Below are 22,736 nucleotides of genomic sequence, written 5' to 3' on the forward strand. Positions count from 1 at the left end.
GCTGGGGAAGGGTCTGGCTGCTCCCGTCCATCAGCATATCCAGCAGCTCTGATTGGCTTCCTTTCTCCAGGCAGCCCGGGAAAGGCAGCCAATCAGAGGGAGCATCCCAGTAGCATGGGCTGGGCTGACAGATTGTGGGACAAATGGGGACTGGGTGCATGTGGAATGAATACAGGAAATATCTATGTTTGGGATAGGGACAGGCATTGTCCATATGCAAATTTATGTAAATGAATTCAAATTGATGGCAGGAGCACACTAGGAGGTGCTTTTCTTCAAGCCCCAGCTCCCAGAGCCCTGGGATGATGGGCCAATCACAGCCTTCCTTTCTGCGCCGGTGATGGAGAGATGCTGGGAAATGACTCCCCTGGCAGGGGCAAAGCAAGGTCCCACACATGCATCTCACAAGGGCCTTAGCTGAACTCACACTGTGGGGCCTGGCACATGGGGGCTGAGCCCTGGGCCAGGAGGCAATGACCTGCTTCCAGCAGATGAGCTCCAAACTGAAACTGCAGCTGAGGATATCCAGGGTCTTAAACCACTAACCTGGGCCCCATGTGGAGGCTGCCAGACTTGTCTCAAGGGGGCAGGGGGTAGTGGCAGGTGCCAAGTCCACAGATCTGGATTCCCCAATAATGTAACTTCTTGGTGCTCAGTCAGAGCTAGCATCCCCTAGAGGGGAACAGCCCCATGTCCCATTCCCCACCCTGGAGCCAGCCCATCCTCCCAGCCTGGGGTCAGATCAGAGCCAGCACCCCCTGGAGGGGAAGGCCCCAGACCCCAAGAAGACAGAGCCCCACACAGAGATTTTGAAGTACCTTTTATTTCTACAGCAAAACTGGTAAATCCAGAGCAAACTCAGCAGGTGCCCCACCCCCCAATGGTTTCCCCAACAGGGGAACAGGCAGGTGGGTGAAGCAGTGAAGGCTCAGGGGGCCCTGGTGAGGGGAGGATTAGGAGGGACCCAGCTAGGCCCCAATTAGGTAAGGGGGAGATTTTCCATAGCAGCCTCTCCCCCCTTACCCCCCTCAGAGGGCAGTAACAGTGCCCCCTGCCCGTTCTGAGGCACAGCAGCGGGTGAGGACTATGCCTGTGTTCAATGGCAGAGTACAGAGATGTGACAGGCTGGGGAGGGCAATGAATCGTGTGATACCGATATCGCCATTCCCGTCCCCCAAGGCCCCAGAGGGGCTAGTGTTTTCCAGTGTAAGGCTCAGGCTCTAGCTAGGAGGAAATGAGACACCCCCCACCAGCAGCGGAGTTAGTGTTGAAGAGCCGGGGGGACGGGGTCACCAGCTTGCACCAGGACCATGCAAACAGGGGGGAAGTAGTGACACCACATGCGCCAGCCTCCTTCAGCAAGGAGGGCTTGCCCCCCCGCTATGGGGCAGGGAGGATTCTGGGTAAGTGGAGGGTGCACAAGGTGTGGGGAAGACAGCTCACAGGAGCTAGATACTGAGCAGCAGCAGCTTCTGCAACTGAACGAACAAAGGGGGAGGGATTTCCCAGCTGGTCTGGGGGCAGCATGGGGCAAAGGGGGGCTCCCGCCAGAGGGGACTCCCTGAGAACAAAACATAAATACAAAGGAAAAACGACCCAGTAGTGAGGGGGGCAGATGTAACTCACCTCCTGCTTCCCTTCTCCAACCCAGCAGTGGAGTTCCAGAGGTTTCCTCCTGAACTCGCCCCCCTACACCTCCCCACCAGCCCCACAGATGAGTCTTCCCATCCCATCCAAGCATCAGATCCCCAGCCTGAGGGGTAAGGGCAGCTTGGGGCAGCTAACGGGGTGGGGCTGGGGAATGAAGGGGTGGCCCCCCACTCCCAATAGGGAATTGTCCCTACAGCAGCATGTGAGCTAATGGCCTGATATCCCAGAGCAGGAGGGGCCAGGTCGTGCCACGTGGAGGGTGGGGAGCCCCTAGTCTCTATCTGGGGATAGGGCCCTCCCCCATCACTACACACTGGGTGGAGAGGGGAGCCAGCCAATGGAGGTGTAACAGCAGGTGTCTCCTCTACTCTGGCCCACGGGAGTTGTGGGGGTGTCTGTGCGGGCCCGGGGTCACCCCAGCAAGGAGCTGCGTCTGGACAGGTCCACAGTGCTGGCGCTCAGGCCCCGGCTCTCTGAGAGGCTGCTGCTGGTTGGCTGCAGGGGACAGAAAAGGTGGGGGGGGGTGTTAGATGGAGCTCACTCCCTTAGAGGGGTGGAGCTGGGCAGGGGAGGGGGTCAAGGCCTGAGGCAGGAGATGGGGACTCCTGTGACCCCTGCCTCTCCCCCTCCACATACATACAGGGGAACATTCAGAAGAGTTCCCCATCCCCCACCCGAGCACCTGTGGGACCCCCTGGCCCTGAGGGCATGTGGGGCTGTAAGCTAGGCATGGCCGTGGGGGTGAGGGGGCAGTGGACTGGGACAGTCAGTGCTGACAAGGGCTTGGCAGGGAGAGAAGTGCCTGGGCAGGTAATAAAGGTAATAATTGGAGATATACCAATCTCCTAGAACTGGAAGGGACCTTGAAAGGTCATCGAGTCCAGCCCCCTGCCTTCACTAGCAGGACCAATTTTTGCCCCAGATCCCTAAGTGGCCCCCTCAAGGGATTGAACTCACAACCCTGGGTTTAGCAGGCCAATGCTCAAACCACTGAGCTATCCCTCCCCCAGGGAGCTCCCACCATGGGCAGATGATGCCCACACCTGCAGGGGTGTGTTTGCGTGTGGCCCCTTCCCCTCCCTGTGCAGGGGGCCTGGCAGAGGCCCAATCCAGCATCCCCACGGCACCTGAGAGGCCCAGCTCAAGGGCATGACAAGGTCCCCTCCCCCCAGTTGTGACTAGCACTCGCCCCTGGGGGACAGGGCTGCAGCAGTGTCTGGGGGCAGGAGTCAGGGCAGGGGTAGCAGGCGGGGGCATGAGGAGGGTGGCAAGCTAGAGGGGAGGGGCCGAAGCTGCACGCCCCCCTTCTGCTCCTGCCCACTTCTCACCGGGCTCAACTCCTCCACGCTCTTGTTGAGGAAGTTCAGGGAACTGGCCCGTTTCATCCTGAAGGGGAAGAGAAGAGAATCCCAGCAAAGTCAGGGAGAGAACCCAGGAGTTCGGGCTCTCGTTCCCCCACCTCTCCTTCCAGAGATAGAACCCAGGAGTCCTGCCCTCACCCCCCAAGGCACACATGAGCAGAGGCTGGTGAGGGATAAGTCCAATAGGAAGGGCTGGGAGGAAAGGGGACACCTGAGAGACAGAAAGGCAGCTGGACAGCAGAATATGGGGGATGAACTCACCCCAGGTTCCTGGGCTCCTGGGGGCTGCTCCCCTGCAGCTTCTTCACCAGCATCTCGCTGCTCCGGCGCAGGGCATCCCGCAGCTTCCCAAAGGAGCCACTCCGGCGCAGGGCTCCAGAGCCATCCTGGGGGGCAGGACGAGTCATACGGGGACACCCTGACAGACCCCTCCTGACACTCCCCTGCAAATACACCCCATCTGGGGCAGGGCTCCGGAGCAGGCCTGGGGTGGGAGATGGAGTTCGGGGGAGGATCCCCATGTGATCCCCCCATATCCCACACACCCATAATTTCCTACCCATGGCTCTGCTTGGGGTGAGAGGAGGTGGGGTGGGCCCCTGGGGCCGACCCGGGGAGGGGAGGGGGATGCTCAGCGGGGGCTGGACCCCGTGGGGCTGATTGCGGGGGGGGGAAAGGGGGGGATATGCCTGGTGGAGATACCATGCTAAGAGGCTCCTGGCATTCTGGCCCTGCCTGTTGATCCCTGCCCCCTGCAGCAGTGTCTCTCACCCCAGCCCATTCTGTGCCTATCCCGTCCTCGGGCCCGGGCCCGTTCTCAGCCTTGGCAGCACTGTTGGGCAGGCTCTCCCGGCTGGGCCGGCGCTCCGATCGGCCCCCATCCTTCAGCAGCTCCACCACCCTGGTCTGGCTGATGGCGTGCACGCCCTGTGGGGAGACCATCGGCATCCGCTTGTTCTCAGGGAAATGAAAGACACTCTTCTTTTTTAAAAATAAACCCACTTAAAATGACATTTGACATCCTGGCAACCTGTGTGAAGGTTGGGAGGGCACAGGGACTAGGACTCCTGGGTTCCATCCATAGCTCTGGGAGGGGAGTTTCCTGCTTCCTGATTTCAATAATAATTAAAATCATTCCACCATGGGGGGAGACAGAAATCAGAACACGGCGACACAGATTGAATCTAGGGGTCCTAGGTCCCAGCCCCCTGCTCTAACCCACTATACACCCCTCCCCTTGCAGAGCTGAGATAGAACCTAGGGGTCCTGGCTCCCAGCCCCCTGCACTAACCTACTAGACGCCCTCCTTCCTTCCCAAGTGGGGTGGGGAAGGGAATTGGAGGAAACCAGTTCAGCCCCCTCTCTCCCCAGGCCTGGTGGTACCTGCTTGCGGGTTTTCATGGCACACTCCTCCAACGTCTCAGCGGCCTCCAGCTTGCCCTGGCGCCGGTACAGAGCCCCCAGGCTCTTCAGGGTCGTGTTCACTGTGGGGCTGTGGGCAGGAGAGGGGACCCAGAGGGAGCGATAAGTAACAGCCTGCTCAGCACACTGTGCGCACAGGGGAAACTGAGGCAGAGGGGGAGGGGCTCAACCAACATAAAACAGGGACAGAGCTGGGGATAGCAGCCAGGAGTCCTGGCTCCCACCCCACCTGCTCCAACCCACTAGACTCCAACTGACCCCCAGAGCAGGGATAGGACCCAGGAGTTCTGGCTCCCAGTCTATCTTCCTCTAATTCCCAGACAGTTGCTGTGAGGGGGCGGAGCCTGAATGATGGGTGGGGTGTAGGAGAGCACTGCCACCCTCCAATGGGGCTCTGGACGTTGTCCCCCGGAAGTCGAACTCACCTGTCCACCTTGCAGGCCTTGTACCAGCTGCCGTACTCCCTGTAGGGAACACTGTCCTTGCGCCTGTCCTGTGGGGGGCACAGACACACAGGATAGTCCCAGTCACTGTGCAGGGGGGGCAACCAGAGGTAGGATCCCCCCAGCACCCCATTGAGACCCTAGTGCCCCCGACAGCCCTGCACTCCCACGCCCAGGTACCTTGCTCTCCTCGCGTTCCTCTGCATGCATCCAGATCGGCTTGTTCTCTCCTGCAGGGACAGACAGGGAGGGGCGGGTTACAGTAGCACTCCATCGGCTCCTGCCCAGCACTGGGTCACAGCTGCCTCTGGAGTGGGACTGCAAGGGGAGAGCCCCCAACTGAGCCCCATCCCACTCCCTCCAGCACAGCGCCCCCTAGTGCCATACTGGGGCCAGCCCTGACTGAGAGGGGAGAGCGCCCCCATCCCAGACTCACCATTGACTGAGCCAAACTCCTTCTCGTGTGCCCGAGTCAGGATCTCCTTGTACAGCGCCTCGGCCTCTTTGTACTTGCCCTGTTTCAGGTAGCAGGATGCCTGTGGGGCAGAGCCAGGGTCAGCATGGTGAGCATGGGCGTCTACTCGGGGATCCTGAGGGCAGGAAGGGCCGGGCAGGGGCAGGGGCAGGGTTCTCTCTGTCCAGGCTGCTGGCCACAGACACCTGGTGGTTCCTCTCGGCTACCCAGCTCTGGCCTGCACTGCCCAAACTGGCCACTAGGGGGCGAGGCTGGGCCAGGCAGTCTCCAAGGTGGGGGCAGCATTCTCTGCCTCCCCACGGGGCCTTTGCCCTCATCTGCCCCCTTCCCTTGAGAAGCCCAGAGCCCACGTTCAGCCCTGGGGAAGGGCAGATGCTGCCCTCGCCATCTGCAGGGGGAAACATAGGCACCGCGAAGGGAAGGGACCTGCACAGATTAATCCCACAGAGTCAACAGAGGGGCTAGAAGAACCCAGGAGTCCGGGCTCCCCTCCCCTGCCTGGCGTGCGTGTGCGGGGGCCGTCTGCCTGCCTGCACTTGGCAGCAGCTCTCACCAGGTTGTTCTTGGTCTTGGCAACGTTGGGGTCATCAGGGCCCAGGCGGCTCTCGTAGATCTCCAGCGCCCGCCCATAGTAGTACTGCACCTCCTCCGCCTTGCCCTGGTTCTGGCACAGCAGCGCCAGGTTGTTCAGCTGCTTTGCAACGTCGGGGTGGAACCGGCCCAGCACCTGGGGGCAGGGGAACAATGACGAAGTGGGAAGTTTTGGCAAGAGATTTGCCAAAGCCTCTGTGTGCCTCAGTTTCCCCTGCTCTTTCTCTGGCTACCCGGGGTGGGGGGAAGGGGTGAAGCTGGCTCTCAGGGCAGGCTAAGAGACACAGGGGTGGGTGTACGTCACCTAGCTGTCCGAGGGGAGTGAATGGGTCATGAAAAGGGCCATGAAGACCAACCAGGGGAAAACCCGACAAGACAATGGCAAACCCAGTCGCCAGGACACTGACCCCCAGCATCCAGCGCCCCGAGGGAGGAGGGGCCCCCACCTCTCAGCAGGGAAGCGGAGCAGGGACCCCAGCTGGAGACCAGAGGGCTGGGAGGAGACAGGCTGGCTGCTGGACGGGGCCTGGGCGGGACTGACTGTCAGAGAGCGACAGAACCTGGCTGAGCTCTGGGCTGACCTTCAGGCGTTACTCTCCTTTCCCTGTGCTAACCTGGGGGCTTCCTACGCTGTGTTCCCGGAGACCGTGAACCCGGCGGTTTGATGTCAGTGCATTAACCCCCGCAGAGTGGGCAAGTCTCCACCAGGAGCAGGGGGGCTGAGGGCCAGTCTCAGCGGGCAGGCAGGGAGGCCGTGTGGCCTGCCCTGGAGGAAGAGTGAGGCCCCTGGGTTCTGGCATGCTAAGGGGTTTCTCCAAGAGCTGGGGGTGCAGCCTGTGGATCTGGGATAGGGGATCAAAAAGCACCCAGAAGATTCACCCAGCTCTGCCCCCCACTCACACGGCATCCCCTGCCCTGCCCAGATCACGCTGCCACCACACCAGCTGCACCTGCTCCTGGGTTCCCCAGCCTGCTGCCCTGCCCGTACCACCCTCCGGCCCCAGGGCTGCACCCCCTCACAGACCCACCCAATGGCCACCCCGACATGCCAACCCCCCCCGGCTCCATCCATCCTCCTCTCTGATCTGCAGCCCACCCCTCACAGCCATGCCCCAGCACTGCCCCCCACCTTCTCGCGGATCTCCAGCGCTCTCTTGCACAGCGGCTCGGCCTCCTTGTACTTGCCCCTCTTGCCGTACAGCACAGCCAGGTTGTTCAGGGTGGCAGCCACCTGCACGGGCAGAGGGGTGTCATTGTCCACCCAGCACGGCAGCCCCTGGCCACAGCTCTGCCCAGGGGGAGTTCAAGCTCCATGGCACTTTCAGCCCCCAAGCCCCTGGGATGAGTCTGGGGTAACAGCGCAGCGCAGACCTGAGCCACCCGCCTACAACACCCAGCCTTCCTGCTCTAGCCACCAGACTCCACTCCCTCAGCCAGGGACAGAACCCAGAAGTCATAGCTCCCAGCCCCCCTGCTCTAACCACTGTACCCCACTCCCCCCATCCCAGCCAGGGACAGAACCCAGGAGTCCTGGCTCCCAGCCACCCCTGCTCTAACCACTACACCCCACTCCCCCCATCCCAGCCAGGGACAGAACCCAGGAGTCCTGGCTCCCAGCCACCCCTGCTCTAACCACTACACCCCACTCCCCTCCCAGGGCTGGCGACAGAACCCCAGAGGAGTCCCAGCTCCCCCTGTTTTAAGCCACTAGGCCTGACTCCCGTCTGTGAGCCGGGGATAGAACCCAGGCGTCGTGACTCCCAGCCCCCAGCCATGGCACACTCACAGCAGGGTGGTCCTTGCCCAGGGTCTTTTCCCGGATGGCCAGCGCGTCGTTGAGAAGATGAGCAGCCTCCTTGTACTTGTTCTGGTCCCTGTGGTGGGGACAGAGGGTCCCCAGTGAGACCCATGTGCTATGGGCATCCGGACCTGGCCCTGAGCACAGCCCTGGGGTGGGGGAGGCTCTCGCTGTCCAAACCTAGCAGGGACCCCCATTTCCAAGGCCCACCGAGTCCTTGGGTCCCCGCTGAGGCTAACACCCAGGTGGCCATTTATGGCCAAGGGGGGTGGGTACTGCCAGGACCTGAGACCACCCAAACTCCAGTCAGACTGGGCGGGGCTGACTTCCTCACTGGTGCCAGATCAGAGCTGGTGCCTCTAGAGGGGAAAGACCTCATGTCCTATTCCCTGCCCCCTTAAGCCAGCCAGTCCCTACCCCCTGGTGCCTGATCAGAGCCGGCACCCCCTAGAAGGGAAAGACCCCATGGTCCATTCTCCAGACCCAGCCAGTCCCTGCCCTTTGGCACCAGATCAGAGCTGGTGCCCCACAGAGGTGAAAGGCCCTGTGTCCCGCTCCCTGCCCCTGACCCAGCCAGTCCCTGCCCCTGGTGCCAGGTCAGAGCTGGTGCCCCCAGAGGGGGGCCCCATGCCCCATTCCCTGCCCCCGACCCAGCCAGTCCCTGCCCCTGGTGCCAGGTCAGACCTGGTGCCCCATAGAGGTGAAAGGCCCTTTTTTTCAATTCCCCACCTGTACACCAATGCCAGGATGTTGAGCATGGTGGCCACATCAGGGTGGTCGTGGCCCGAGGTCTTCTCCAGGTCCTCCAGCGCCTGCTTGCAGAGCGGCACGGCCACCTCATAGCGCCCCTGCGAGGCGTACTGGATCACCAGGTTGTGCAGCGTGCGCAGCCGCGCTGGGATCTCATAGCCCCCGTGCTGGGCGGCGGCCTCCCCGCTGCCGGGCGTCGGTCCTGCAGGAGAGAGAGGCTGTGAGGGCCTGTGGGCAGAGAGCCGGCCCCTGCCCTGCAGCGCTCACCTTGGCAGCCGGGCAGCTCACCTTGGCCCTGGTCGTCGTCGCTGGGGAACAGGTCATCCAGCGAGTCCTTGGCTGCCTCTCCATTCTTCTCCTCCTGGGCAGGGAGAAGGCGATCAGGGCTGGGGCTTTCCCATGCCAGCCTGAGGAGCATGTGGGAGCCCCAGCCCCACGCTGCTACTCTAACCACTAGATCTTGCTGCCCTCCCAGAACTGCAGAGAGAACCCAGGAGTCCTGGTTCCCTGCCCACCCTGCTCTAACCCACTAGACTCCACTCCCATCCCAGAGCTGGGAGAGAACCCAGGAGTCCTGGCTCTGGGGGACGCACCGAGGGGGAGATGTCATCGTCAAACTTCTTGATCTGGTTCATGAACTCCAGGTGCTTCTTCTCCTCCTCCAGCTGTGCCACGGCCTGCTCACTGCGCTGCAGCTTCTGCTGGGTGCCCGCCAGCTCGTCCCGCAGCCACTGGTTCTCCTGCACCAGGCGCCGCACCTGGGCCCGCAGCTTCTGCTTCTCCGACTCCACCGCGCTCAGGTGGCTCGACAGAGCAATGATCACCTGTGGGGATGTGAGATGGGACAAGCCCCCTAGGCAACCACAGCCCTCCCCTTATCCCCCAGCACCCACTGCCCCCTGCAACCACTGCCCTCCCCTTATCCCCCAGCACCCACTGCCCCCTGCAACCACTGCCCTCCCCTTATCCCCCAGCACCCACGGCCCCCTGCAACCACAGCCCTCCCCCTGCCCCCGGCACCCACTGCCCCCTGCAACCACAGCCCTCCCCTTATCCCCCAGCACCCACTGCCCCCTGCAACTACTGCCCTCCCCCTACCCCCGGCACCCACTGCCCCCTGCAACCACTGCCCTCCCCTTATCCCCCAGCACCCACTGCCCCCTGCAACCACTGCCCTCCCCCTGCCCCCGGCACCCACTGCCCCCTGCAACCACAGCCCTCCCCTTATCCCCCAGCACCCACTGCCCTCTGCAACTACAGCCCTCCCCTTATCCCCCAGCACCCACTGCCCCCTGCAACCACTGCCCTCCCCTTATCCCCCAGCACCCACGGCCCCCTGCAACCACAGCCCTCCCACTCCCCCAGGCACCCACTGCCCCCTGCAACCACCGCCCTCCCCCTGCCCCCGGCACCCACTGCCCCCTGCAACTACTGCCCTCCCCTTACCCCCAGCACCCACTGCCCCCTGCAACCACAGCCCTCCCCTTATCCCCCAGCACCCACTGCCCCCTGCAACCACTGCCCTCCCCCTGCCCCCGGCACCCACTGCCCCCTGCAACCACAGCCCTCCCCTTATCCCCCAGCACCCACTGCCCTCTGCAACTACAGCCCTCCCCCTGCCCCCGGCACCCACTGCCCCCTGCAACCACAGCCCTCCCCCTGCCCCCGGCACCCACTGACCCCTGCAACTACTGCCCTCCCCTTATCCCCCAGCACCCACTGCCCCCTGCAACCACAGCCCTCCCCTTATCCCCCAGCACCCACTGCCCCCTGCAACCACAGCCCTCCCCTTATCCCCCAGCACCCACTGCCCCCTGCAACCACTGCCCTCCCCTTATCCCCTGGCACCCACTGCCCCCTGCAACCACTGCCCTCCCCCTGCCCCCGGCACCCACTGCCCCCTGCAACCACTGCCCTCCCCTTATCCCCCGGCACCCACTGCCCCCTGCAACCACAGCCCTCCCCTTATCCCCCAGCACCCACTGCCCCCTGCCCCCGGCACCCACTGCCCCCTGCAACCACAGCCCTCCCCCTGCCCCCGGCACCCACTGCCCCCTGCAACCACAGCCCTCCCCCTGCCCCCGGCACCCACTGCCCCCTGCAACCACAGCCCTCCCCTTATCCCCCAGCACCCACTGCCCCCTGCAACCACTGCCCTCCCCTTATCCCCTGGCACCCACTGCCCCCTGCAACCACAGCCCTCCCCCTGCCCCCGGCACCCACTGCCCCCTGCAACCACTGCCCTCCCCTTATCCCCCAGCCCCCTGCAACTACAGCCCTCCCCCTGCCCCCGGCACCTACTGCCCCCTGCAACCACAGCCCTCCCCCTGCCCCCGGCACCCACTGCCCCCTGCAACCACAGCCCTCCCCCTGCCCCCGGCACCCACTGCCCCCTGCAACCACAGCCCTCCCCCTGCCCCCGGCACCCACTGCCCCCTGCAACTACAGCCCTTTCCATGCTCCCCTGCCCCGTGACCTCCCCACCCCCTGACAGGTACCCATTGCTCCCCCACCTGACACTGCCTCCCAGCCTCCACCCCCCTCACCCTCCCCACTCCCCTTGCCCCACCACCAGCCTCTCTCCCACACAGGAACCCCTTGCCCTCCTCCACCCCATAGGGTCTGCGCTTCCCCCCTTCCCCCACCCTCACAACTCCCCAAGAGCCCTGACACTACCCACAGGCCACATCTGCCCCCGGTGTAGGGTCGCTGTCCCTTTTCAGAGAGAAACTGGACTTGCCTCCAGGGTCATGCTGCCAGCAAGAAACCTGGGACTAGAACCCAGGAATCCTGGCTCTCACCCCCCCAGCCCCCAACAACAGTTATAACCAATTCACGTCCCTGTGCAGGCCTCACCTGGGCCTCCCCCAGGCCCAGCTCGATGGCATCCAGGGACTTGCGCAGCAGGCTGGACTTCTCCTGCACAGTGCTGGCCTCGTGCTGCTTGTCCAGGCAGTTCCTGGGGTCCAGCAGGGTGGCCAGGATGGAGTGGTGCTCACTGCGCAGCGTCTCCAGGCCTTGGATCACTGCCTTGGTGCCCAGCACAATCTCATCCTGGCTCAGCTTCTCCTCTCGCGGGTACACCATGGTCGCCATGGCCAGGCTCCTGCGGGGAGTGGGCTATGAGACAGGGACCTGGCAACCACACCCCCTCCCCCACAACACACATTCAGGGCCTCAGCACAGCCATCCCTCAGAACAGAACCCAGGAGTCCTGGCTCCCAGCCTGCCTGCTCTAACTACTAGACCCCACTCTCCCCCCCCCCCCCAACCTGGAAACCGAACCCAGGAGTCCTGGGTCCCAGCTTGCCTGCTCTAAGCACTAGACCCCTCTCCCTCTCAACCTGGAAACCGACCCCAGGAGTCCTGGCTCCCAGCCCCCTGCTCTAACCACTAGACATCACTCCACTCCTAAAGCTGAACTAGAACCCAAGTTCTGACTCCCACCCTGACCCCCTGTACTCCCAAATCTAACCACTAGATGCCATTCCTTGATGCTCCCTTTGTCCCTTTAATTTCCGGCCTCGTTCTGCTGGGGAGGGGAGCGTGTAGGGGAGATGCACGGGGGAATCTGGGGGAGGGGTACATGGGCTCTCATCTCTCTGGAATGACCCCTGGTTCCCGTGGCTGAAGTTCCAGCCTCCCCCAGCAGGGGGCCGGCGGCCCAGACGATAGCGACGCAATGCGGTGCAGCCCCACGAGCTGCTCAGCCAGCGGCTCCCTGCACAGCTCTGGGGCCGAATGGGACCCCCTCAATCACCCCCTCGGGGCGGGAGAGCCAGAGCTCGTTCTCTGCCTCGCCACCACCTTCCCCCCAGCTGCACCCTGAAACTGCCCCAGTGCCCCCCGCCTCTCCCCCCAGACCACTGCCCCCACCACTGCCCCCCGCCTCTCCCCCCAGACCACTGCCCCACCACTGCCCCCCGCCTCTCCCCCCAGACCACTGCCCCCACCACTGCCCCCCGCCTCTCCCCCCAGACCACTGCCCCCACCACTGCCCCCCGCCTCTCCCCCCAGACCACTGTCCCCACCACTGCCCCCCGCCTCTCCCCCCAGACCACTGCCCCCACCACTGCACCCCGCATCTCCCCCCAGACCACTGCCCCCACCACTGCACCCCGCATCTCCTCGCCCGCCCCCCCCCACTTCCTGGAAACTGTCCCAGCACTATAGGTGCTAGAACTAGGAGCGGGGTGCTGCTGCCCCCCCCAGGCTTGAAGTTTTTTCTATCATACACAGGGTTTATAGTTCGGTTCAATGGCGCTCAGCGCCCCCACTGTACAAGTTGTTCCAGCGCACCCCGCATCTCCCCAATCCCCCACTGCACCCATCATCTCCTCGACCCCCCACTACACCTTGAAACTGCCCCCACTGCTCCCCTCATCTCCCCGGACCCTCCACTGCACCCATCATCTCCCCGACCCCCCCACTGCACCTTGAAACTGCCCCCACTGGTCCCTTCATCTCCTCCGACCCCCCACTGCAACCCTCATCTCCCCAACCCCCCACTGCATCTTGAAACTGCCCCCACTGCTCCCCTCATTTCCCCGGACTCCCCACTGCATCCCTCATCTCCCCCGACCCCCAATGCATCCTGAAACTGCCCCAGCACATCCCGCATCCTCCCCTCCATGCATAGTCTCCATCACCGCACCCACGCCCAGCGCACTCTGGAGCTCCCGGGCGGGACAAGCTTCCCCCTGCACACACCCCGGACCCCGGAGTCATTCTGAGACTCCCCCTGGCCCCATCCCGGAGGACCTCGCAGCCCCCCTCCCCTGGACATGCTCCCCCGGCCCCAAGACTGCCCCTCCCTCCCGCCCGCCTTATACCTCAGCGCCCCCGTGCAATTCCCCCTCCCCCCGGGCCCCTCTGCATCCCCCCCGCCGCCCCCCAGGCGTGCCCCGGCCCCGGCCCCAGCCCCGCCCGCGTCCTTCACCTGCCCCCGGCTGCCCAGCCCGGCGCGCTCAGTCCGCAATGCGCCCTCCGCGCCGCTGCCCCGCCGCTCGCTCCGCCTCCCCTGCAGCCGGAGCGAACGGAGCGGCGGCCTCGGCACTGGCCGGGCAGCCACGGGGGGCCGCTGCCCCAACCCGGTCCAGTAACCGCCCCCCCCGTCGCCCGGAGCCATTCCAGATGTGGTGGAACCCACCCCAGTGCCCCCCGTGCCACCTGAGACCATTCCAGATGTGGTGGAACCCACCCCAGTGCCCCCCGTGCCACCTGAGGCCATTCCAGATGTGGTGGAACCCACCCCAGTGCCCCCCGTGCCACCTGAGGCCATTCCAGATGTGCAGTAATCCCACCCCAGTGCCCCCCGTGCCACCTGAGACCATTCCAGATGTGCAGTAATCCCAACACCCCTCCCATACCACTCAGAGCCATTCCAGATGTCCAGTTACCCTCCCCCACTACACTCTCATACCGGGCCAGCTCAGAGATGGTGTAATCCCCCATCCCCACTGCCCTTCCAGACACTTCTCCCCTCAACACATACCCCAGAATCGGGGCGACTCCAGATGTGACAGCAACATCCTCCGTACCTCACTGGGTTATTCCAGATCTGGAAGAAATCCCCCAGTGCCGTCCTCTCCACGCTGACGAAGTCATTCCAGATGTGGCGTCCCCTTTTCCGAACCGTAAATGTCATAGTCCCCTCCCCACACCACCCAGGCCCTCTCGACCACGCTAGAGGAACAAACTCCGCAATACTCCCCGCCCCCCGCCGGTGCCATTCCAGATGTGCCCCCCTGGCAGCCCTTCCAGGTCCTCAGTGGACACACACCCACCCCTGGTCCCCGCTGGACCCAGATCCTAACCCCCGCCATGTCCAGCCCTTCCAGGTCCCCGCTGGACCCAGAGGCCCCCAAGCCCGGCAAACACGGGCTGACCCCAGCGCCCTGCTAGACAGACCTCCCCCCCCCCCTCCGCACACCTGAGTCCTCCCCCCGCGTGGCTCCGCCCCTACCTGCGACAGGCTCCGCCCCTTCTCTCTCTCTCTTTTCCCCGGTCTCAGCTCCGACCTGCAGCAGCCGCCGGCCCCATCCCGCCCCGCCCCATCGCTACCCAGCAGCACCCGCGGCCGTACCCTGTGATCCCCCACAGTGACTGCCGTAAAGGGAAAGCGACTTAGTGTCTGGCGAGCAGAAAGCCAGCACCTTAAAGGGGAGGAGCAGAGCGTTAAGGGGAGGGGGCGTTAAAGGGGAGGTGTCGGCGGGGCGGGGATGGGGGGACTGGGTATGAAAGTGTTGGGGGCCCGGACGCCTGGGTTCTTCCCCAGCGTTGGGCAGGGAGTGGGGTCTAGTGGTTAGAGCTGGGGGGGCTTCAGGGAGCCAGGCGGGGCCAGGACTCCTGGGTTCTACCCCCAGACCTGTCATGACTGGTAGCCGGACTGGGCCAGCACTGCCCAGAAACACAATGGCCGGGGTGGGGGGCAGTGCCTCCCTTGCTGCAGCATTTGGCAGGAGTAATGCAGGAGGCAGGGGGCTGCAGGGAGAGGAAGGAGGGGCTCATGACTCAGGCAGGTGAAGTCTGCCCTGGAGTCTACCCCTGGAGAGCACAAGAAAGACAGGCCCCCTGTTCTCAATTCCAGCATCCAGCCTGCAGCAGCCCAGAGCTGCAATTATGGGGAAAGCCCTGCACCACCCCCAGGCTGGAGCATGCGCAGGATGGATACGTAGCCCAGAACGTAGCTGGAAAGCTTCTAGCAAGTTTACTGTGCGAACTGCGATTCTTCAAAGGTTTATAACTTGGCCAAATTCGGGACAACGCTGAAGGGCTGGCAGAAAGCACAGCCCTGGCACATAGGCCAGCCCCTGGCCAAGTTTCACTGTGCAGAGTTCCTCTCCCGCAGAGCTGTAACAAGGAATTTTTGCACCCGAGGCAAGGGGCGGCTCCAGGCTCTTTGGTGGCAGGTCTCTGAGGGCCTGTCAGAGCCTAAAGGGAAGGACCTGCCGCCGAAGCAGCGGCAGTGGTAAAGCTGCCTCCGAAGTGCCACCGATCGCGGTAGAGCTGGGCCCCTCCACTTTGCGCGCCCGAGGCAAGTGCCTCACTAGCCCACCCTTGTTACGGCTCTGCTCTCTCATTCCATCATAGCCCCACTGCAATCCCATTCCACCCCATGTACTCCAATGAAACCGCTCTCACCCAGTCTCTAATGACCTCTTCTTAGCCAAAGCTCAGAACCAGTACTCCAGCCTCACCACCCTTCAACTGGCAGCTGCCTTCGACACCATTGGCCATGAGCCTCTTCTTGAAATCTTGTCCTCTCCTGGTTCCCCTCCTAACTCTCTAATCATCCCTTTAGTGTGTCCTCCAGAAGATCCCCCTCACCCCACCTCTCCTGCTTTCTGTGGGCGTTCCACAGGGCTCTGCCCTTGGTCCCCTTCTCTTCTCCCTCAGTTCTGGGTAATCTCATCCACAAACACAAATTCAACTGCCATCTCTATGCTGCTGCCTCACAGATCTACCTCTCTGCTCCACGAGGTGAGCTAGACAGCACACCTCGTGGCTGTCTAGCTCAAAATGGCTAAAACGGAGTTCACTACCCACTCCCTGCGTCCTCCTTTCTCAGTCACTGAGGACACCATCACCATCACCATCTAGTCCAGGGGTGGTCAAACTACGGCCCGCGAGCCACATCGGGCCTGTCAGACCATTTAATTCAGCCCTCAGCTCCCGCTGGGGAGCGGGGTTGGGGGCTTATCCCGCTCTGTGCGGCTCCCAGAAAGGTGCCGGCATGATCCCGCTCCAGCTCCTACATAGTACGTGGAGGCATGACCAGGCTGCTCTGCGCGCTGCCCTGTCCACAGCGCCCCCCCACAGCTCCTATTGTCCGACCAATGGGAGCCGCAGGGGTGGCCAATGGGAGCTGCAGGGGTGGCGTCTGCAGACGGAGCAGCATGCAGAGCCGCCTGGCCACACCTCAGAGCTGAGGGGGGGACATATTTCCGGGAGCTGCTTGCGGTAAGCACCACCTGGAGCCTGCATCTCTGATCCCTCTCTCACCCTCTGAACCCCTCAATCCCAGCCCAGAGCCCCCTCTTGTGCCCCAAGCCCCTCACCCCCCATGTCCCAACAGCTTGCCACATCTCTGATCCCCCTCCCACCCTCCAAACTCCTTGGTCCCAGCCCAGAGCACCCTCCTGCACCCCAAACCCCTCATCCTCAGCCCCACCCCAGAGCCCTCCCCACACCCTGACTTCCTAATTTCTGCCCCCCCAGCAAGAGCCCCCCGCAATTTTGTGAGCATTCATGGCCCACCATACAATTTCTATACCTTGATATGCCCCTCAAACCAAAAAGGTTGCCCACCCCGATCTAGTCTGACCTCATGTACAGTACAAACCAGAGAATTTCACCTTTACCCCTGTATTCAGCCCATCACTTGTGTTTGACTAATGCCTCTTCCAGAAAGTCTGAATTTGAAGACACCGAGATTACAAATCCACCACTCACTCCATTAATTACCCTCTGGTTCCTTATTTCGAATGTGTCTGCCTTCAGCTTCCAGCCACTGGTTCTTGTTCTGCTTTTCTGTTAGGTTAAAGAGCCCTTTAGGTCCCATCCCAGTATCTTCTCCCAGGAAGGTGTTTATATCTCATAACCAAGTCACCTCTCAATCACAGGCTGAGCTCTAAATCCACAGGCAGCTGTTTTCTCCAGCCCGAAAGTAAATTTTGCAGCTCTTTTTTGCATCCTCTGCAACAATTCAACATCCTTTTAAAAATATGGTCCCCAGAACTGGCCGCACTGTTCCAGGATGGGTCTCACCAATGCCGTAGACAGAGTAAAATCCCCTCCCTGCTCCTACTTCCTACGCCTCTGTTTATACAGCCAAGGGGCACACTGGCCTGTTCTGCCACAGCAGCAGTTTGTCCACTCTGCTCCCACGATCACCGCTGTCCAGGATACGGTCGTGTGTGTGCATACGAGCTATGATCTAGGCCTCTGGCTGCAGTGGCTAGGGACAATTACATCCCTGATGTAGCTTCCTGAGAAGTGATTTGTGGGGGCACAGACCAAGATGGGGACTCCACCGGCTCTCATGGAGATTGGGGTGGCCTAGAATGTTCTGATCACTCTGGCTGTGGCATTGTTGGTGCACCCAGTCGGGTGTTTATAGAGCTAGCTACCAATGGTGAAAGCAGTTTCTTGTCCCCACAGCTGCATTATTGGCACTCAGGTCATTTGTCTCTCTGGCAGCCCCCATTCACATGCAGGGGGCTAGTGTGATGGTAGAATGAGCCAGGATGCAGGGCCAAAAGTGGCAGCCCCAAAAGTGGCAGCCCCTAGGTCCAGCTGGCACCGATGCTGCTCTGAGCTGGGACAATGCAGGCATGTTTTTCCATACATGGCCTGGCAGGCGGCATGGTCTGGCTGGGGGTGGGTTGCCGCTGTATGGTGGGAGGGGCAGGCTCTCTCCCCCAGGGTGTGGGGTGGGGCATGTCTCTCTCTTTGGTCCAGAGGGGAGCACTTTCCCTCAGTTGCAATTCTCCACTGCAGCCAAGTTTGAGCAGCAGCCCTAAGACAATGGACCAGGCAACAGGACCCAGCAAGAGAATGGTAGGGGTGAGGCAGCACCCCCTAGCTTGAATAGTAGCAGCAATTGAAGCTCCCATCATATAGAGAGTTCACAGTTTAGTTCAGTGGCTTCCAGCAAACACCCCCCCCCCCCCCCCAGGGAAGGGGCTTCTTCATTCTGCACAAGTCCGAGAGATCCTGCAATTCCAGCTTCCTCCTGGCCTGTCCCGGCAGGGGAAAGCGGTGGGAGTCTCTTGTGAGCAGTGTCGAGACAATGGTCCATGTCACACAAGGTACGTCTACACCCCAATGACACACCCGCACCTGGCCCATGTTAGCGGACTCGGCCTGCAACAGAACCCGGGAGTCCTGGCTCCCAGCTCTGACCCTCTGTGGACTGGGGAGCCCCCTGCAGGGTTCAGGCTGAACAGACATGAACTGATTAAATAAAGAAATGACTTCTAAGAAATAACCACAGTTTATTTAATGAAAAAACTCCAAAAAAAGGGGGGACAGCAGTTCCCCCCATAAAATGTGTCAAATACAACAGGGGTCTCTCCCCAACCCCGGACAATGATCCCAACATGGACGGAGTGCGCAAACCAAATGGGAGAGGCACGCACCTATACACACGGGGGGGGGGGGGGTATGTACACAGTGCCCTGGGGGGACAGACTGAGATTCCCAGCCCACATAGGCCCTGAGGGCCGGACCAGGCCCCTTCCGGCTCCTACGGACTGGACCAGAGTCCCGCTGGGTGTTCGTGTGGCTCCAGCCTGGAGCCAGAGCTCCCTGGGGCCCCACACAGCTGGGGGAGTGCAGGGAGTTTCTGGAGTGATTTGTGGGCGCACAGACCAAGATGGGGACTCCACCGGCTCTCATGGAGATTGGGGTGGCCTAGAATGTTCTGATCACTCTGGCTGTGGAAATGTGTGTTGGGATCACATGGGCCTTGGGTCCCTTTACCCCCAGCCGGCTCAGCCTGAGGGGACACCGGAGCTTTGCTGAAACCTCCTGTGGGCTCTGGAGTGCCTCAGAGCCCTAGCCTAGTGCGCAGGCCTGGGAGACACCCCGCACCCAGCCTGCTGACCCCCCCTGCCCGATGCCAGCTGCAAGGCTCGGAGCACGGAGGGACAGGGAGCCCTGGGGAGAACCAGGACTGAACAGGCCACGCTGGAATGCAAAAGGCAGAGAACGCCAAGCAAACATGAGACCCCTCTGCGGGGTCAGTGCTGGCTGCAGCTCCTTGTGCTTGGGAGAAACTGCAATGGGGGGCCAGGCTGCAGCAGAAGATGGCTGGGACACACTTGGTCAGCAGGGAACAGCTGGCCTGCAGGGGCTCACGGTGGGGCACCGGTCTGCGCTGGCGATTTGGCTCGGGACTTCTGGCCCCCCAAGCACCAGTTGTTCAGAGCTTGCCCAGGCCACCTGAGCAACTTTCAAAGGAATTGCCACGCCCAGGTGAGTGGCCCAGTGCAGGCAAGCGCTGTTACAGACACTCGCTACCCAGCTCTATCACTTGCCTGGGGAAGCCGGGCAGGCCTGTGGGTGCCACCTGTCACAACCCAGTGACCTTCCTCCCCACCCAGCCAGACCAGCACAGAGGACAATGGGAAATCAATGGAGGCAGCATGGAGTGTGGTGTTTGTGTGTGGGTGTTCGTGTGTGTGTGTGGAGGCTCTGCCAGGCTGCTGGTGACACAGCTGGCTTTATTGCTACCAGGTGGGTGGGGGAGATCATCTGGATTCTCATGCCCTCTCTCCTGCCTGCTGCACTGAGCGATCGGGACTGGGTGCTGGGGGAAGCAGGGTGGCCGGGATGCCAGAGGGCTGGACTGCAGCTCCCACTGGCTCTTTAAGACACCCCCCGCCCACACACACACCCCGAGCGTGTGGATGCCTACTGGCTGAGGCAGTGGCACTCCAGGCCCATCAGAACAAGGCTCAGGGAGGCACTTTTCTGCCCCCTCCTGATAATTGTAGCTCTTTCAGAGTTGGGAGCAGGGGCGTCCTGCTCATGACCCAGGCAGAATCCACATGGCCCAGGACTCAGCAGTGACCAATGGGAATTATTGGACACATTCCTGGACCCACCAGACCACACTTACATGGACTGCGGCTTCCCGCCAGACGTGTGGGGAGGAAAGAGTGGAGCTCACAGTGAGCCTGCATGGGAGAATCCAACCGCTTGGCTGCTGCCTGCTTGGGGCCGGGGGGTCAGAAAGACAACAGCGGGGGGATGGGAGAAGCAGCCCAACTATGGGGTTTGGTTTAAGGGGGGTTTGTAATGAAGGTGCTGGCTTGAGATGGAGCAGGAGGGATGAAGTGCAGCCAGGAGTGAAACTGGCTTGGGATGGCCAGATGCTGCTTCCTAGCTCCTGCCACACCTGGGTGCTAAAGAACAGGGTCGGGGACTCAGTGCTGTGAGGGGCTCAGGCTGGGACTGGGACCCAGCTGCCTGCTGCTTCACTCTTAAAAGCCCATCCGGGGAATATACCCCCCCTCCACCCCCACTACACACAGGATCTCCATCTGCCATGCTCAGAGCTGTAATACATGGGGCCAACCCCACTGACCTGATCCCTATTGATCCATCCTACTCTGTGTTCAGAGCTGGCCCGTTTGGAGCACACTACGTTCGGGTTGCTGGCTTTGAGGAAAGAGACCCCAGCTGAAGCATGGCAGCTCTGAGCAGCCGCTGGCAGCGTAGGGCAGGGCAGAGCTGAGTTCAGCCAGCAGCTGAGCGTGGGGGGGGGGGGGGGGAAGGGCAGTGGGAAAGCCAAGCCTGGCATATGGGTTTGCTGTCCTGTGGTGCCTGGCTAGGCAGCGCGATGTGGCAAAGGTGACAGACGGGGGAGGGGCGGCAGTGGGGCAGGGATAAATTTAAGCAACTAGGTCTTGGCAAACATTTAGGATAGAGACAAACGCGAGTGCCCAGGGGATGGTTACACACAGCTGGAGGTCAGAGCACGCCCCTGCCCCAGGCCAGGCAAGGCAGATACCCCTCTCCCACCTCCAAACCCCACTGCCCCCATCTCTGGCTTCACCAGCAGGGGGCTCCCCTCATGGGCTCATCTTCCAGCTAGACACAAAGCCATCAGTGCTAGAACAGCTGCAGCATCACACACCAGGGCTCTCCTCCGCTTGCCAACAGCAGGGGCTGCACTGCCTGGAGTGCAGTGGCCCTGGGCATCAGCGAGTGCCCACTGCCTACAGGAGGCTGTGCTGGAAGGGCCCACATGCTATGCCAGGGCAGATGGCAGCGGGGACCCAGCCTGTGGCCTGGCTGCTTGTGCTTTTGGAGAAGGGCTACAGAAGGGGGTTAGGGTGTGTTGGCCACAGGCGAGGGCAGAGCCGCTGGCCAGCTGTGCCAGGCCAGAGTCTTCTCACACACTAAGCACTCCCTGGGGCTTGGCTGGTCAGTGAGCCCCGGGTGCTCCGGGCTGGAGGTGGGGGTGTGTCTCGGGAGGGCTGGGGTCCCTCCCCACTGGGCATGGGGACCCAATGCGGTGCATGTGCCTGCCCAGACACACACACACGCACACATGCACGCACAAGGAAACGGTCGGTGGCAGCTGGAGACAAAGCTGGTGATGGGGGGGATGACAGGTTGGCACTGGAGTGCTCCCTCCTCCAGCCCTCCCAGTGCAGAACATACCAACACAGTTACGCAAGGAGGGTGGGATGTAGCCGAAGAGGCTTCCCGCTGGCTGAGGGTTCAGCCTGGCAGGTGGGCGCTGCCCGGCAGCAGGGCGGGCGCTGTCACGCCGGCTTCGAGCCAAAGAGTCCGACAGGGAAGTGCTTGACGTGTGTGGGCCACTGCGCGGCCAGCTGGAAAAACTTGATGTCGCTCCACTCCACCCCGTCGATGGACACTGCAAAGGAACGGGGGAGATTAGAGCAGGGCCTAGCAGCTGGCTCGCGGTGCAGGGGGTAGCCTGGGGCAGCTAGCCCCTGCTGAGCTATAGTTCTGAGGCTCCTGTGCCCCTAGCCCGCCTATGCTGCCCCCACAGGATGGCAAGTGACACTGTCCCAATCCTGGATCTGAACAAACAGACACGATAATTCCCACCTGCCTCCCCAACACTGGTATTGCGGTGTGGTTGTTAAAGCGCTTGTCCACCCCAGAAGTGGCTGCATTTCCATGCTGGACAAGAGACCTCTGGATCAACAGCTGCCTCGCCTCAGAGCTGGTTGCATTTCAGCATCTCTCTATAAATATCCCTGCGCCCCCACCCAGAGGTTGCTGCATCTCAGTGAGAGACGAGGGACCCCTGTATAATCATCTGCTTTGCCTCAGAGGTAGCTGCACTGCAGAGGCGGCCTTACCTTTCATCATGGTTTGCTGCTGCTTGGCAGAGCAGATTAGCCGGCTGATGCCCTCAATCACCTGGCTCTTGGAATCCACTTCCTTTTCTTTGGGTTTCTTACTCAGAAAGATGGTGGGGACTGGAACGAGAGGCGCGCGGTCAGCACAAGCCTTTAGACGGCAGTGCTGAGGGGAGGGCAGCTGGGCGAGAGGCAGGATGTGGCATCCCAGAGGCTGGTGGTGGCACATGGACCCTGCACTCTGTGCCCAACCTCGCCCCAAGTCCTGCTGTGGAGGGATGGAGGAACGGCAGCCATAGGCTGGGAATGGCAGAGAGAGAATGCCCCCAGCTGGGTGCAATTCGAGCACTGGCTGTTAGAAGTACCTTGGGACCCTGTGCTCAGCCCCCCCCCCCCCAA

General features: G+C 62.1%; 2 protein-coding genes across 7 annotated transcripts in view; both read right to left on the reverse strand.

Annotated features, from left to right (window-relative positions):
- Positions 1–807: 807 nt before the first annotated feature.
- Positions 808–14,547, reverse strand: KLC2 (kinesin light chain 2). Of its 3 annotated transcripts, none has more exons than XM_045025088.1 (16): positions 14,456–14,547; positions 11,347–11,596; positions 9,084–9,314; positions 8,779–8,851; positions 8,470–8,692; positions 7,729–7,816; positions 7,072–7,173; positions 5,905–6,078; positions 5,313–5,412; positions 5,057–5,106; positions 4,859–4,926; positions 4,395–4,503; positions 3,783–3,938; positions 3,273–3,397; positions 2,979–3,036; positions 808–2,145 (listed from the first exon to the last, which is right to left on the reverse strand). In XM_045025088.1, the coding sequence occupies exons 2-16, from the start codon at positions 11,584–11,586 to the stop codon at positions 2,062–2,064; spliced, it is 1,881 nt and encodes a 626-aa protein (XP_044881023.1). In that variant the 5' UTR covers positions 11,587–11,596; positions 14,456–14,547; the 3' UTR covers positions 808–2,061. The 3 variants fall into 3 exon arrangements, with proteins under 3 accessions (XP_044881023.1, XP_044881022.1, XP_044881024.1); XM_045025087.1 differs by lacking the exon at positions 14,456–14,547 and adding an exon at positions 14,031–14,114; XM_045025089.1 differs by lacking the exon at positions 14,456–14,547 and adding an exon at positions 13,985–14,107.
- A 3,924-nt stretch (positions 14,548–18,471) lies between these two features.
- PACS1 (phosphofurin acidic cluster sorting protein 1) overlaps positions 18,472–22,736 on the reverse strand; it is a 110,154-nt gene continuing 105,889 nt past the window's right edge. For all 4 annotated transcript variants that reach the window (XM_045023321.1, XM_045023320.1, XM_045023322.1 and 1 more), the window contains 2 exons: positions 22,338–22,457; positions 18,472–21,883 (listed from right to left, as the gene is read on the reverse strand). In XM_045023321.1, the coding sequence (XP_044879256.1) occupies positions 21,771–21,883; positions 22,338–22,457 (233 nt within the window). In that variant the 3' untranslated portion in view covers positions 18,472–21,770. The remainder of the gene's footprint in view (positions 21,884–22,337; positions 22,458–22,736) is intronic.

The sequence above is a fragment of the Mauremys mutica genome, chromosome 7 (assembly GCF_020497125.1).
Source record: "Mauremys mutica isolate MM-2020 ecotype Southern chromosome 7, ASM2049712v1, whole genome shotgun sequence".
NCBI lineage: Eukaryota > Metazoa > Chordata > Testudines > Geoemydidae > Mauremys > Mauremys mutica.